Raw genomic sequence first — 16,820 nt, 5'->3', positions numbered from 1 at the left:
ACCCACCTTGAGTTTCAACACTGACAATCAAATGTATGCACTCGAACAGTTTGCAACATCAGAAAGACTATCATACCCTCTCTGCTTCAGAAAGACTTTATACAACTGCATCCTACACAATAAAAGCATTAAGATAAATAGTCTCTCTTGATATTTAATGGCACAGCTAGTCTGCCGCCTTCACTTCCCTCACAATGGCAAGCATTAGGTCACCACGACAGATATTTTAAGTTTCCTACTCTCCAGTTCTCCACAGCCCACAATCCCCTGCAGTCTACAAGGCCCTCATTTAAGAGTATCCTGCAACAAGTTTCACCCAAGGGAATACAGTTCAGCAAGCAGGAATGTCAGTCTGAACCAAGGCTACACCACTACTTCATTTCAGAGACAGCATTATAATCAGGGACTGTCATGTTGTAGGTAGCCTGTACTTTTGGGTTCAGTATCCACACCATACTATAGCTGTAGAGGAAGACGCGTTCTCCTTTCTATTTTATTATTTGTCAAATGTGACAGCATTTAATACTGCACAATCTCTTCAAGGAAGATAATTCTGTAACGTGCACCCCTGATGGGGGGAGAAACATTATGGTTGCTGTGGGAACCTTAATTCTGGATTTCAGGACTTGCATATTTAAAACCTCAAATTTAACATTGCATTAATGTAGCTTCATGCATTGAATTAAGGAATGACTCAGTACACATCTCCACGCATCTACTGAAGTCCTGACGTTCCAAGGACAAGAGGCACAAAACAGAAAAAACACAGTATGGGGAGCAAGGAGGGAATGGAGGGGAACCTGTGAGCAGGGAAGGAAGAAACCGGCACAGCCGAGGCACAGCAAACCCTGCATCAAACCAGATTTGTCATTCAGGGCTCCTTGTTCTCACTGCTAAAGGTTATGTAGCTTGTCAGGATAAAAACAGCTTAAAGCAGAAACATAAATGGGCACGGAGGAAAAGGTTCCTGAAAGGACCAAGGAGGGGAAGATTCCCCGAAAGTAACAGGGTAACCTGTACTGAGGAGGGAAAGATCATAGCCAGATAGCACAAATTCACTATTTTTTTTTAATTATCATGGCACGATGCCCAGATGATGCCCTTAAAACCCCTTCAGCTATTCAAGCATTTAACACTTATTTTCCCCACTCCTCTGAAGTTCAACTGCAATGCAAGCACAGCAACAGTGCTGCCCAAAGTTTAGGGTGCTGGCAGAAGCAGCAGCCCACAGAGGGGTACCAGTCTTCGTCCATCGACAAGCATCCCAAAACTCAACCCTCTCCTAAGCATCCAGGACAGCGCTTCACCTTTTGGGCTGAAGCTGGTCTTTACGCAGGCTGACACCTCCGCTTTATACAGACAGTGCTCACACACACCCCTTGCCAGCAGGAGAAGGCGAGACAGCCGGGCGACCGGCCTGGGCTCCCACTCGCCAGAATCCTCCGCTCTGCGTTTCAGCCAGCCGGGTAAGGAACGTCTCCATTGTTTACTGCTTATCTAAAATCATCAGCAACATGGCTGAATTACTTCTCCTCTTAGCCAACCCACCAAACAAAGCACAAATCTTAGCCAAGCCACAGGGCCTGCCCAGCCTTTCTGCCTAAAAACCAGCACCCCGATTTGGGGTCCGGCACGCCATGCTGCGGCGGGGGGAAGAGCGGAGAAGGTGGACGTGCCTGCCAGCAGGGCCTGCGGGACGAAACCAGGCAAGTGTGCATACCCCAGCGCAGAATCAAGTTACCCTGCAACAAAGATAGTGTGTGTATGTGCAAAGGAGGGAAGTCAAATCCTTCTGCCTGGGTTCCAAGGCTTGCTTTGTTGCTAAAATAAACCAGTGTTTGTTCCTGGGAGTGATGGGGAGCCGGACTCTAAAAGCAGCGTCAGTGAGAGCCCCCACCTTCCGAGTTACCAACAGATTTAAAAAAAAAAACAAAAACAAAAACAAAAACAAAAAAAACCCAACAAAACAAAACTAAAACTTGGCAACTGATTACTCTTCACCTCACGTATCTAGGTACGAAAGCCAAGGGTAAACTGCTGATCTCAAGGGTGCCCAGGAGCAAACAAAACTACACGTAGATGACTAACTGAGCAGCCTAACAGCTGACTGCTCCAGCGGAAATTCCAGTCCTTGCTCAAAGGCTGAAAACATATATGCTTTTATATATGCTTTTACTTTGCTTGCTGGATCTATATAACACTTTACACATGTTTTTCCTGACATTATTTTCCATACTCCACCAGAAACTCAAGTAACCGTGCCACTTCTGGAAAAACAACCTTGCATCCAACTTTTGTTGAAACAGCTTCTCTCCCTACACCCAAAGCCCCAAATTCCAAACCTATCTAGTCGCTCCCTGCTCCTCTCTTAACCATCAGTGACTACAGATCCCTTTCAGCAGCACTCCTCCACTACCTGGGATGTCTCTCAGTAACATCAAAATCCCATAAAGCAGAGGCATATGGGAACAGTCTTATGCACGAAAAAAAAAGTATATATACAGGTCTCACAGACAGCAGACAGTGAGCAGCATTATACAAAAAATTTTGTCTCCGAGGCACCTGCCCAAAAGTGTTCTCTCCAGAGGAATTTATAACCACAGGAAAAGCCAGCTCGATAGTCAGTTAACAGTACTCGCTCTAAATATTATATTTTACAAGGGAAAACTACAGCCTACTGTGTGTAGAGGCTGCAGAGAGCTAAGCCCAATGGCGAAGGCCGCTCACGTTAGTGCACAGTCCTTCAGCTTTCCATTCCTTATATGTGCAAAGTGTGCAAGCCCTCACACACGCTTCTCTACTCACCCAGAGGTACATCATGTTAGTCTGGGTTCTTCAAACCCAGCAGTGAGATGATCCGTCAACGCAAGAGGCGCTTCAGTAAGTTTGTCGAGACTGAGGTTGGTTCGGGGTTTGGTGAGGTTTTTTTTTTTTTAAAGAAAAAAAAAATCCGAACAGCTCAGTTTGAGGCTTAGAAAGCCTCTCGCCTCCTCCACCCCCCTCCTCCAGCTCTGGCTGCTCTGCGCTCTTCTCTCGCACTTAATCTCTCCCTGGGAGTTCCCAGCCCCGTGTGTCTGTACTGGCGTGCACAGCACACACTCTGCATTCGCCTCCAGGGAATTTCTCTCTGTCATTCTGCTTCTAAAAACACAGTCTCGGCCTCACTAGATTCTTGCAAGAGGCAGGGATGGGTGGGGTTAGTAATAAATGCAGCCCAGCTCCCAGTGCCAGAGCGTGCTTAGTTTAGAAGAGGGATCTTCAGACATGAATGAGGCAGAGTGTTGTCCTCCAAGGTCACTGTGGCTGAGGACCCATTCCCCTCCACCCCGCTAACTGCTTCTCCAGGAATCATGTGCAGATGCAGGAGCTGTGGATGGTGCCATAGGCAGGTTCTGTACATCTTCATCTACCCCATTAGACAACACCCAAAATTCAGTCACAATTCAGTAGCTGTATTTAATCATTAACCACTGACAGGCACCAAGGAGCACAACCACGGGGATCCTGAAGTTAAGGAGAAGCTCCGTGGTGGGCCAGCCACCCCAGAGCTCCTGCAGGAGAAACAACCACTGTCGGCATGAGCTGGGGAAGAGAAGCGACTCACAGATAAAGGGGTTAATCTGCTTTCACAGGTGGCTCTGCATGAGTATTTTACAGACTTGTACATTGCTAAAGGGAAAGCAGCAGCTGGCTCCAGTTCCTCAGAGTGTATCAGGTTCCCACTTGCCCGGAGGCAGCTTCCCCCCAAGTCTGACTGGGGCAAGTGCCTCTCGTCGCCTTGTGCTCCCAGCCCACTCTCCCATTTCAGGTTTACAGAGGCAGCCCCAGCAAAGGCGCGCTGAGCAAAAGCCAGTCTCGCCCCAGCTACCTCGACAAGCTCCAGCAAGCCTTTCCCCGCACGAGCGAACCCTCGTCCCATCCCCCACGCCCGGTGCCACAGGACAAGTGTCACCTCTCATCTCATTCATCAGTCAAACCGCTCTTCCAAACTAGGAAAACGGGTTTCTTGCCCCCTTCCCACCTCAAAATGAAGAGTCGACTTCCCTCGCTGGTCTCCAAATGCGAAGTTAAAATTGGCCTCTCCTCAAACGGGGTGGGGGGGGGGGGGGGGAAGAAATCGTGTTTTCATTGAGGCACTGGTCTCCTTGGAAATGAGTTTTGAAGAAATATTTTTATCTCAGCCAAAGATATAGAAATGGTGCTCTTTCACGTATCACCTCTACTCCCTTTGCTTATTAGATTACTTAAACACAACCCAGCGGGCTCAGAGCAAAGCAAGCAGCCATGCGGCCTGCCATGCTCCACCCACAAGTCAAGACCTATTTACATGGGGCAACAAACCCATGTGCCTCCCGTGGCAGGGAGCGCAGACGTCCTGCCTAGCCGCCGCTCCCCGGGCTCCCATCACCTTCAGCAAGCCGCACACGCACCCCAGGCCAGGCGCATCCCAGGTACAGGCACAAATGCATGGGATGCTGATAGGCTCTAAGGACACGCATGACTGTCCGTGCAGTCCCGCATAAAAGAACTAGCGAAAAGGCTTATCGTTTTGACCAGGATACAGCAGCCATGGGGACAGGCATGAAGCTGCTCGGCTTTCCAGCCAGGAAAGCTGCTGCTTTCCCCCAAGCCCTGCTGCTCGGGGAGGAGCAGCAGCCCCGATTCAGGACACTAAGATGTCACATGGTTGTTAAACTGCAGCATCTCTCGGGACTTCCATGTGCTCTCACCTTTTGGCATGACGGGTCAGGTAGAGAGGGTAAAAAACAATGTTCCTAAAATCCTTACTGCACCAAAGCCTACGCACCACAGTCTCCAAAGAGCGAAGCATGTGATCCATAAACCTGTTCTCAAGTTCTCCGAGAGGAGCGAACCGGCAGCAATGCTGACATTTGCATCACGGTTAGACACTTCAGTTCACATTTCAGCAGCAGGGTCACACCAGTGGTAGCTACTAGTTCAGCCAGCCTACAGATTCAGGCAGACACTCCTGCACCAAATAACCTTGATGGCATTTTCAAGGTTTTCTTCTGATCCAGAATCCTGATCCAAAAATGATCTTACTATCATTTTCATGAACACTGAGATTGCTTGTATGCAGAGAAGAAAGTGAGAAGACACGTGGGCTAGGTGAGTAAACCCAAATAAATCCTACTTCATATGTATTTCCATAAAAGACTTGAAAAAGATGAGTGCTTAAAACTAAGCCGAAGAGTGACCAACAAGCTCCAAATTAAAAAAAAAAAAAAAAAAAAAAAAAACGAAAAAAAAAGAAAATAATCACCCCCTTCTTCCCCAGGTGCTCTCAGCCTTTAGGGTACTCTTCCACAGGAGAGAAAAGAAAAACTTTCAGAATAAGGCTGTTCTTTAATTTCAACAACTGGAACTCGTTACAAATCATCCCAACAACTCCACAGCTAGACAGGTCGCATTCAACATCCAAAGCAAAACAAGACCTATGAACCCTCCTCGGACCATCCAAATACTGGCTTGAAATTCATCTGCCACTGTTGCTACTAGGTCACCACCTCTTCATGGATGGTATATGGGAAGATTACTGAGAGCAGTAGACTTCTGGTGATGAAATACCCTCGTCCTGGAGCACTTTTTGATGAACTGCAAGAGCAGGTTTCTCAATGCTCAATATTCTCAAGCAGCGAGAGAAGTACCTGACCGGTCAGGAAATGATGCTGCGGGATGTCTCTAGAGGCACCACCACTCTGATTCAATGGAGCTGCTGCTGCCCAGAGGTTCAAACCAACACCAAGAATATGAAATGTGCACCTAAGAGTGTCCACAGTTGCAGACAGTACCGGTGGCAGCAGGGTAACCATGTTAGCCTCAGATTATAAGCAAGAAAAAGATTTACTTGGCTGATATAATTATGTGGGGAGAAAGAGAACCAGGTGAGCTATTAGGCCTTCTTTAAGCTTTTATTCAGACTATACAGATTTTCAACAACATTAGCTCGTATGTAAAAGATATCACTCGATGATGTTATTTTTTCTGGAAAATTTATCCTAAGAAAACACAAAATATTCTATAGGTAGCAAGAGGACAACTGTATGGTAATGAGTGTAATTCCAGAAAAACAAAGACAGACATGACTAAGACAGGCTTCTGAAACAGGTAGCTAGGATCCCCAGCAAATGCTTTGTCTTAATCCTAACAACAGTGCTTTACAGAATATATATCAGGGAACTTGGAAGGCTGCTGTGGAAATACACATGATCTCTTAGGGATCTTTCTTGTCTCAAAAAGGATTAAAAGCAGACAGAAAAATATTTTAAAATTAATATATACCCGGCTAAGAGAAAAATGTTCAGAGAGCTGTAGCCTAGTGAAACATCAGTCCCTCTTCTCTGATGGGAGGCTGTTGTGTAAATCAAAGGGAAAGGGGAAGAAAGCAGTCTGCAAAGATATTAATGCTTGTTAGAGAGGTAAGGAAGGTGTTAGTAAGTAACAAAAGGGGAAAGAGAAAAAAGGGAGCAAGTAACCACCTATTTAATGTTATATCAAGGTATGTGGCAAAATAAGAGGCACTGGTAAAACAGAAAAAAAAAATCTACCTGCTTCTGTACCAGTATCAAAAGCCTTAATTACATACGAGAAGAATTGTGGCTGCTCAGTTATGTGCATAAATTCAACCCAAAAATACTGCCAGCATATAAGTTTCAAATAAACCAAATGCTTAAAAAATAATTTACAAACAGTTCTAACCTATTTAGGAAAGATCTGAGTGGGCAAACGGGGCGTAGGTATGGCACAGTTTCAAACTGACGTTATCTGTTTCTTGCTGATTGTGTCTCAGAGGCATATGATTTCAAATGCTCGTGGATTAACATTCTAGCAGAAAAAACTCAAGACAGAGTACGAGCTGGTGTGTCTGCTACACACTACTGAAATCACATTAGATGGCACGCAGGATGAGTGGCTAGCTAAGCACCTCTTCATAACGGAGGAAAAAACCCATCTGATCACCAGGAATTTCAAATGGAATGACACTTGCAGGAGGCATCAGGGGGCTAATGCCGAAGAACACCCTCAAAATTTCTAAATTACAGAAAACAATTTCTTAGTTCAAGAAGTGTTACGTTGAAAACGAGCAATCCTATATAAGATTCCATCTTGACAGAAAAGAGCAATCAATCGTAAAAACAGAAATTAGCAGTAGCTTAGGTAAAAATGATTGTGACAATCACATTTGGGTATATGGAAGGAGAATAGAGACCAAACCAGCGTATCTATGTACATACTCAGCACTTGAGTGGGACCAGAAGTACACTGGCGTACTTTTCCTGGACAGACAGATTGCTTATTGGGCTTCCCTGTCACATCCCCACACTTGAACACTTGTATATATTCTAGCACGTGAAAAAAGTAAAAGCTGAGAGAAGGAAACAGAAAGGAAATTAACAAGGGGGGCGGGGGAGGGGGGGCGAATTACAAAGGAATCCTAAAATAGGAGGCAAAATCCACAGCCAGAGCAGGAAGACAATAATGACTATTTCAAAGCTTCTCAAGAATAGCAATGCCAGCAATCGCTTTGACCTGCTACTATGGGGAAAAGGTAGAAACATCCCCAATAATGAAGAAAGAGCCAAAGCATTCAATACGTATTTCTGTTCTATATTTGGAGAAAAGTCAGCTGTTGCAGCCTGCGATAATGAAATGCTTTCCATTCCAGCAGTAACTACGGAAGATGTTCCAACAGCTACCCAACAAACAGCACTGTCGTCCTCTTATCTAGCTCAAGCTTACAAACAGAAGGGATGTAACCAGATAACAAGTGGGTTTAACCAAACTACAGCTGTGAACACATTCAGGTGTGGACACTCAGAAAAGCCTGCAGTCTGCATCAAACTGCGCGACCTGCACTTGCAGCTCTAATAAGCCCTAACTACAGTACTAACATTAAACCTGCTGTAAGGCCAAAAGTACAACTGTGATGCAATGACATCCCCAAATGCAGATGTTTGTTGGAGCCCATATTATTAAAGCCCTCCTGCTGTTAGCTAAGCTTGGCCAAAAGATTATACCTCTGTCAACACCAGAAGACTGCATCAGGAAAGCAGTGCTACTGGTGAAGCCACGAATACCAATTTTCACAGTATCTGAATTTTCCTAGAAGCATCCAGGTTGGAACTCTTCCACTAATGAGAGCTAAAATAACACCTCAGTGCTGAGCAAAGTGAAAAATGAAGTGGGGTCTGATAACAGGAGGTTTGCAGAACAAAGATGCAGGTGGAAGGCCTTAGGTAGGGGAGCACAAATCAAATTGTGCACCCTGAACACATCTGGGAGAGCATTCGGACACATGAATGAAAAATACTGATCATAAAAATACTCCTGATGTTTAATAAGGCTTCCTTGAAAGCTCTTCTGTAAAAAAAAACCCATAAAATAGTTTTTTAAAAACAGTCTGAACTCTAAAATAAGATTAAATTCTTTTACAGTTAATAAGTGCTATTGAATCTATGTGTTCCTCTTCACTGTGCAGTTTTTCTTGGCTGAAAAGTGGGAGGGGAGGTACGCTAAGGTTGGGGCAGGTTGAAGAGGGAAATTTTACTTCAAACCAAAGGAAAACAGTTGCTCTCACAGCCAAGAGCCAGACCACGCTTTCACATTTTATGCAGAAGCTGGATTCTGACTGAGGAAGAAGACTCGATCATTGTCCCACCGCGATAAACACTTCAAGGACCATCTACAAAAAGTCTGACTGGAGATGGGAAGGGAGACATGCTCTGCGGAGCTCAGAGGCAAATTTCACTGACTCAATGGCTGCTTTCCATGGCTTACCTGACTCTGGCAGAACATCCCAGCCAGAGAAGAAGGGAATCAGACTTCAGCTATTTGTGGGGTTTGGGTATGCCTTGTGTCTCGGGTTTTTTATTTGGTTTGGTTGGTTGGTTTTTGTTTTGTTTGTGTTTTGTTTTTTTTAAAGAAGATTAGAGATGGGGCTAGGAGCTATCTGGGGAGAGACACAGAAGGCAGCCCTGGGCACACATGCAGTTCCTATGGAGATAAGAGAATCTTCTTTGAGGTGGGTTTACTCCTTTGGGTGCCGCTGCAGACTTCCCTGGCAGCAAAGTACTGCCCATTTGCGAAGACTCCCTCCACTCAGGATCCTGGCATTATCTCTGATTATCAGAATTTCTGAACCACAAGGTAATTTCCTCTCAACATCCAAAAGGACTCCAGGAAGCCTCTTTCTGCATTATCCTGTTTGTAAAAGCAAGCAAGAAGAATACAAAGTGCATACAATGTATCACCCAGAAAAATACCACAATCCCTTTTAGATGTTTTGCCAAGCAATTAAGCCAAACATTGGCATATTAAAAGAAAAAAAGCCGTTTTGTTATAGAGCAACCCATTTCATTACTGGAAAACTGGATTCCCTATTCTCTCTCCCGCAGGTATGGTTCCGCTGTGCAGCACGAGGCTTCTGAAAAGAGATTACTTATTTAAAAGCAAACTATCAAGGGCTAGTTTATCTTCCACAAAAAGCAGAAAGCCTGAAACAATAAAACACCCTGACATGCAAACAAACCCAACAACTTTCAGGGACTGTCCTGCTAGTAACTTCACATAGTAATTAAGTCTTTAAATAAACTTCAGAAGGTCCCAATTCACAGGCTTATCGCTCAAGTACATAGGGGAGGGAAAAAAAAAAAAAGGAAACTGTTACCAAGAAAAGCCTTTTAGACTTTGTTTGGGATTTTCCTCTCCTCACAAGTATGCTCAAGAGCACTATTCTGGAAAGCACCGTCAATCCTTCAAGAGAATCACAATAAGCTCAGTAACTAGAAAAGGTACATTGCTGAAAATGTGTTCCCAGACAAAAATACACTTTTAAATTAAAACCAAGAACACCCACATCGACAAAACTAACTTGTGAAGCCAGAGCATTCAAAGTTAAACATTGAAAAGCATGCAAACATTTAACATCTTACAGCTTCGGCATACCGGTTTGGGCATTCATCTGCAGAAATGAAACGGTGATGCAACCACTCCCAGGATACAGCAAACATGAGTTTGGGCAGCAAAGTGGGAATTTCCATGAGTTACACCTGTCAGCCTTACTATGGCAGAACAGGAGCGAAGTTTGCAATCCTTCCACACTTTCTGAGGAGAAGCTAGCAAGATTAAGGTCTGCAGAAGAAAAAGCATCTCTGCAGCTGTGTTGCCACTCCAGGCTTGGTTTTCAAGGTGAATCTTCTCCATTCTGTCACACCTGGATCTAGTCTGAAGTCCATATTGAGTTGGCAAATAGCAAACACATTTAGATACTTGTAAGAAGGGATCAGAAACAGGTCTAATGTTGGTATTTAAATCTTTGGGTTTTTAAAGTTTAGTTAACTAATAACTGCCTTAGTATCTTCACTAGTAATGTCCAGAGAACAAAGTTTGATCTCCCTTCAATTTTTCCATGAAGTGGCAGAAAGTATTACACAGCACCAAACTCCAGCAAGAGTCTATTTTTAGTGTCAAATCAGGGGTACAATATCCAATTGAACAGCTAAAGGGCAGAAAGATTCACTATGCCCTAGACTTATTTGTCACTGCTTAAGAGGATATTTATTTTGTTGTGAATTTTGAAGAGGAAGCCATAAATAAAAAAAACGCAACTCAGCTCCTACCTCAACAACTCATCTCTTATAGTCCACAGGGGAAGCTATACCAAAGGATGAACTGATTGCATCCAAGCGTCATCCTATTCAAGGCATGAGACTTCAGGTGGCAAAAGAGAAGCTGCTTCAAATACCTCATCAATGGAGCTACAGCATCATTACACCATTTTCTGTCTCCAAGCTTACCACGTCAAGTGGCTGTACCGCACTGGTGATTCATCAGCACAGCAACAACCCAGCAAATTAAGAAAGGATATGAAGATGAGTGTTGCAACAGTGGGGAAAGGAGAAGACAGGGCGTAGCTCTCTTCCCTGGACCGCACAGGGATTTATTAATATGCTGAAATTTTGGCTGAGGCCTGCTGCTGATAAAAGGGAATACAGATGGAGAACAATACCATCCTGCAGAAATGGACTCCTCCTGGCTTGTTTGTGCAAAGGAAGGTTAACAATGTTAGCGAGTTATTCAGGAAGTAATGGATACCCTCTTGCCCCGAGCAAATTCCTTTTCAATAACAGTAGTAATTTCCTAGGCAATACAACCGTATCAGGGTATAATGACTACTATATTTATCTACATAGGCCCTGTACTGCTGGGATCTAATTTACTACGGCGTAGAAAGCAGTTTACAAATCCAGGCATAGTAAAGTTGCTGGAGATAGGTATAAAATTCTATCCTGTATCACTCGGTTTGAAAACTGGGTTTTAACATCCCTTTTTTAAGAGTATAAAATGCATTCTCTTCAACTTGAAAAGACTCAAAGACTAATAAACCCCAGAAGTAGACTGCAAATACACCTATGAGAGGGAAAAAAACAGCTTAACAAATACTACATTGTGCACATTTTTTATCTTTATTGTCACAGCTGCTTTATTTCTTCTGTTATTCAAATAACATTCTTTCATTTGACCCTCTGAGAAGGAAAATAATCCGTGACATTACCTAGAAGCCTTACGTACCTAATGAAGACAAAATATCTTAGATCTGTGATGTTTCTGTTAGCTGAATGCCTGAAACACGGCTTCAGTATAAGAAATGGCACAAGTATAATCAGCAAAGAAGAAAAGAATTACTACAGCTAATGAAGAGGTAACACTGATAAACACTGAATGACGTCTCCCGAGAAACAACAAAACTAAATTGCGAAAAGACTTTGGTGGAACACAGCATCAACCTGTGATAAGTAAGGGTGGGTGCAAAGAGACCAAACACACGTGTCAGGGGACTGCAGACACTTCCATTACGTAATGGTAGTAAGAAAATCCAGGCGAAATCGCCATTAACAGGACTAAAAGCAAAATATTTCAACAGGGGTATTGGCAGTTGTGAAACCACATAAAGGAACAGCAGACTGTTCAAATGTAAAAGGCATTAATAAAGCATAAGACAAGAGGCATTAATATATATAAAATACAGAAGAAGATTCCTAGAGGACAGAAATGCTACTGGAAAAATTTAGTTATAAAATACAATATCCCCAACTTCAATTCACAATGATCAGCAAAGGTCAGTTGTCAGAAAAGCAATTCTGCTTCTGATCTCATTCTAAGCAAGGCAGTGTTTAACCATACCTGCGCCACCACCATCTAGCTGGATTATTCTCATGGCTGCAGCAAACAGCTCTCGACATCTGACTGGTTCCTCAGGGAATTATGAGCATAAGACAATTTAGAGAAGTGTGTGTATGTAAAGACTAACGGCACTACTTGTTTCCTGCTTTTTAAGCAAAAGATAATCCATTCTTCAAAGTCTTTTTAGTGTATATATTTAAATAGGACTTTGTGCTGGTTTTGGTTGTGGTAGAGTTAACTTTCTTCATAGTAGCTAGTATGGGCTATGTTTTGGATTTGTGCTGGAAACAGTGTTGATTACACAGGAATGTTTTAGTTACTGCTGAGCAGTGCTTACACAGAGTTCAAGGCCTTTTCTGCTTCTCACAGCACCCCACCAGTGAGTAGGCTGGGGGTGCACAAAAGTTGGGAGGAGTCACAGCCAGGACAGCTGACCCCAACGGACTAAAGGGATATTCCATACCATATGATGTCAGGCTCAGCAATAAAATGAGAGGGAAGCTTGGCCGGGGTGCGGGGACAAGGCTCGGGGACTGGCTGGGCATCCGTCAGTTGGTGGTGAGCAATTGTTTTCATTCACATCACTTGTCTTTCTTAGGTTTTACTTCTCTCTCTTTGTTATTTTCCTTTTCATTACGATTTATTATTATTTTATTATTATCATTATTATTATTATCTGATTTTATTTCAATTATTAAACTGTTCTTAACTCAACCCAGGAATTTTCTCACTTTTACCCTTCCAATTCTGTTCTCCCGCCCCACTGTGGGGGTAGTGAGCAAGTGGCTGTGTGGTGCTTAGTTGCTGGCTGGGGTTAAACCACGACAGACTTCCAAGAAGGCATGCAGATAGATACCTACCTATATCTTTTAATAGGGCATTTTGCCACTCTGCATATCTCACATGCAGTAAGCACTGGAAACACCCAGAGTTTGTAATATGGGATGTTCCAACAAATTCAGATGTATTTCTTGGTACTTGTGTCAACTGACGTACTTGAATCAGGAGGATTTTGGCTCTCAGAGGAGTAGATCAGCTATGGATCTGGCCCTCAGCATCACTGCAGTCTGTGGGGTACAAACATACTGTGACCCTCAAACACCTTCAGCTGAGCTCATATTAAGGCTGTTTCACCTTCTCTTCTTTCCCCCACACCCTGCCATCACAAAAAAAAAAATACAGTACTGTAAATTCCATTCTGATGCCTTTTCTAATCAAATCCTGGCAAAATTAGACTATTTCATTAGAGATGGACTGAAACTTCCTTACTCTTCTGAACCCTTTCCAAGACAGACAAATTGAATAAGTAGCAACTCCCTCACATTCGGTTTAGATGAGATGAATGGTACGAAGACGCTACAGCCTGTCAACATGTGCAGTTATTGTGCCCTAGGTCCTATGCAATACGTTCTCATCTTATCTTAATCCAAATTTAAGCTTTGAAGTGTAGCCTACTGTCTGACAACACTGTACCTGCTAGAGAAGTTACTCAGTTTGATAACAAAGCAACCAGCAACAACAATATATGAAATTCCTCCCCATTCTCAAATTCCCAGAAAGCAACAGTGACCAGAACAATCTTTTTTCATCCTTGTGTGACCTGAAGAATGCATGTTTCCTTTCAGATAAAGGCCTCGTTATGGTTATCTAATGCTAATGTCACTACAAACTGGATTAGAGACGCCCAGAAACCTCGAAATACGTACATGGACAGTCAGCTGTATCCTAATTCTAAGTCTAAAGGAAATCAAATGCTCCAAATTGCACCTAATGTAGTTAAGTGTGCCCCTTAGGTAGGACAGACCAGTAAGAACATATTACACAGTGATTAGATTAATTATTGAGTGAAATTCAGAGGGCTGGCTCTATCTGCCTATTATGCCAGTATATTTCAAATTATTTCAGAGACTAGCACTCTTCCCGTGCTCTGCTCCACAGCAGCAGCTGCTCAAGAAATACAGCAGTTCTCTGTCTGGGGTGAAGTTGGCAACAACTGGGGACAACGCTGCTGTCAGAGTTCAGCTCCCAGTTCTGAAATGCCATTCTACTGGAAATACCAAAGAGCCTAAATCCGGCTACATATACTGTGGGATGTAAAATATCTCTATCTCAGCTTTCAACAGAAAGCTCCGGAGTCTCATGACATTTACTCCTTTGGCCCCTGTCAGTCTTCCTCCAGACCCTGCAAAGGACTGGAGCTAGCTGCCACAAATGGTTGGAAAACAAGATGTTCTCCGAGCACTTGGCATTGACAAGCACTGTTTTAACTTAGGGAGACCATGGCGAGGAGCCAGGGTGACAGGTGCCCCAGAAACAGAGATGACGATCAAACTGTTGCCAACGTTAGCCACTGCTGTCCTCCTGAGCTGTAAGAAAGGGTAGCCCATGCTCTTCAGGTGTATCGTGAACGATGGTCCAGAAAAGGTGAGGAGGATGTGTTTGCCAGCAGTACCTGAAGTCTCTCCTCAATAAAATCCAACCGTGAAGGAATTTCAATGGTTCTCATCAGATACAATCCTACCAGTAAACTTTTATTAGGCCTGGCAGGAAACACAGCTCAGTGCTGCCGTGACATCAGAGCGCAGCTTATCGCAATCCACAGGCACCAGAAGAGTTAAAAATGCAGATTCCTGCTAAAACTGCCAAGAGCTACAAACCTTCTCCTGTGTGGGCGGCAGCAGCAACTAAATCCACTCCCCAACAATTGGCTGGCCTGCGGAAAGAGACGCGGTAAGAGACAGGTCATGGGGGACAGCGCCCCCAAGTAAAGAGCCCCACAGCATCTGCTCAGGTTTTCAGTTAAAATTGGTGAGACATTTCTCTTCATTTTATTGCCAGTCTCTGGAGACAGCAGCCTCTGACCTTTATCAGGAAGAGCACCCTTGTCCTCTAATCACAGACTTCCTGGAAAACGCAATCTAGCCAGCAATTAATACAGAATGGACGGAAAAAAAACCCCAAACTTCATAACATCAAATTACCACTGCAAGATTTTTAAATGCATCCCCCACCAAAATGGCAGGAGAATTCAAGCATGTTCTCACAAGCCATCTCGCTCCCACTAGCATTATTTAACAGTACTTATTAAAAAGATTTTCTCTCGCCTCTTCCCCCACCAAAAAAAACCTGCCCCCCCTGCAAAGTCTTATTTTGCAGATGTTGCCTGCAGCAGCATAGCTTTTTGCTGTGAAAGCTTCAACACAGGTGTGCAGAGCATGACCTGGGCAGATTTACATGTGCCATTTCCACTGGGAAATCTAAGAGACTTATTAAGCCAGGACAGTGCCAATTAATCTACTAATGGAATGAATCAAAAGTGTGTTCCTGGCCCTTTCCCTTTCACATCCCAAAGCCTCAGGGGAGCTGAAACCATCTGGCAAATGCCTGCTCTGAGCAACATTATGCTACTGCTGGAAATACCTCTCCCTTAATATTGAAAAGAATGAAACCATCTTCTATCCACCAGCTATTCTCAGGAGCATCTCCATGGCTTGCTGAGGTAGTCTGCTTGCACGCAGCGTCCCTCTCCAGCCAATGCAGAGCTGCTCGCTCACCATGCAGGAGAAGTCAGCAGAACAGTAAGCGATCCCATTCATTTACTCAGGGTCCTGCTGAAGCAGCCGGCACAAGCGGGGCAGTGAAGCAGTTACCGTACTCGCACACAGGCTGCCCTCCCACAGCAGATCCCAACTGCAGGCAGGCAGAAGCACACTCCCTGCGCAGACTGAGGAAATGCTCCTGCTGAATTCTCTCAGTCCTTTCTTCATGCAAGGGGAGTTGGAGGTAGGGTAGCAAGGTGGTGTTTGTTTATGTTAATTTAAAAGAACAAAAAAACCCTCTCTTCTAAGCACACTTGAAATGGAGATCTGGCCAGAGAGCTTAAAGGGAAAATCAAGATATCAAACAGCTCCAAGGTTCATACATGATACATGTTATTACTGTGAGACAGAGGGAAGGACTGACTCAGAGATGCTGAACACCCTGCACCCTTTGAGTAATAAGCAAGCTCAGGAAGAAACAGAGCTATGAGGCAGCTGTCACAAAGAAAGGATCTCTGGCACTTTTAAGATCATACAGGAGCAGAGGAGCCTCCTATCTTACAATTTAGACACACAATAAAAAGAGAGAAAGGCCCAAGACAATAGCACTCATACGGCTGTGGCATTATGTAGAGGTAACAACTGGCTTTTGACTGTCACAGAATAACACAAGTACAGGGCAGGGAAGACAAGAGGTCCTCCATGCTCAGAGGCAGCACAGAGCATGTTCAGACAAACATCCATCAGGAATTGCCTAACTTGCTATTACAGACTCCCAGAAACAGGAACTCCGGCCCCTAAATTACCGTTCCAGTGCTTCACTACATTGAATCAGAAAATGTTACTTTACCCCATAATATCCAATATAAGCCTTCCTTGATGTAAATTAAGCTGCCTTCAATGGACACAGTAAATAATCAATCCCCATTCTCCATCTTCTCTACTCTTTCTTTTTTTAAATAAGGAACGAGCTCAATATTTTCCTCCTGTGTCAGGCTCTCTGAGCCTCCTTTTTCCTTGTTCTTCCTTTTCTTGTTCTTCCCTGGACTTTTTCCAGATTCTGTCTGCATCTTTCCC

The 16,820-nt window shown here is 43.9% G+C and overlaps 1 protein-coding gene across 13 annotated transcripts in view; it reads right to left on the bottom strand.

The window, feature by feature from the left end:
- The window catches only part of RBFOX2 (RNA binding fox-1 homolog 2), a 169,554-nt gene that overhangs the window by 105,652 nt on the left and 47,082 nt on the right, over positions 1-16,820 (bottom strand). The window contains exon 1 of one of the 13 annotated variants that reach the window (XM_068402463.1): positions 2,806-3,120. The exons of the other annotated variants lie outside the window; for them this stretch is intronic. Within the exon in view, the coding sequence (XP_068258564.1) occupies positions 2,806-2,820 (15 nt within the window). The 5' untranslated portion in view covers positions 2,821-3,120. Of the gene's footprint in view, positions 1-2,805; positions 3,121-16,820 lie in introns of those variants that run through there. 13 annotated transcript variants of the gene reach the window in all.

This window comes from Nyctibius grandis, chromosome 5 (assembly GCF_013368605.1).
Source record: "Nyctibius grandis isolate bNycGra1 chromosome 5, bNycGra1.pri, whole genome shotgun sequence".
Classification (NCBI taxonomy): Eukaryota; Metazoa; Chordata; class Aves; order Nyctibiiformes; family Nyctibiidae; genus Nyctibius; species Nyctibius grandis.
This window is presented reverse-complemented; position numbering and strand designations above follow the sequence as displayed.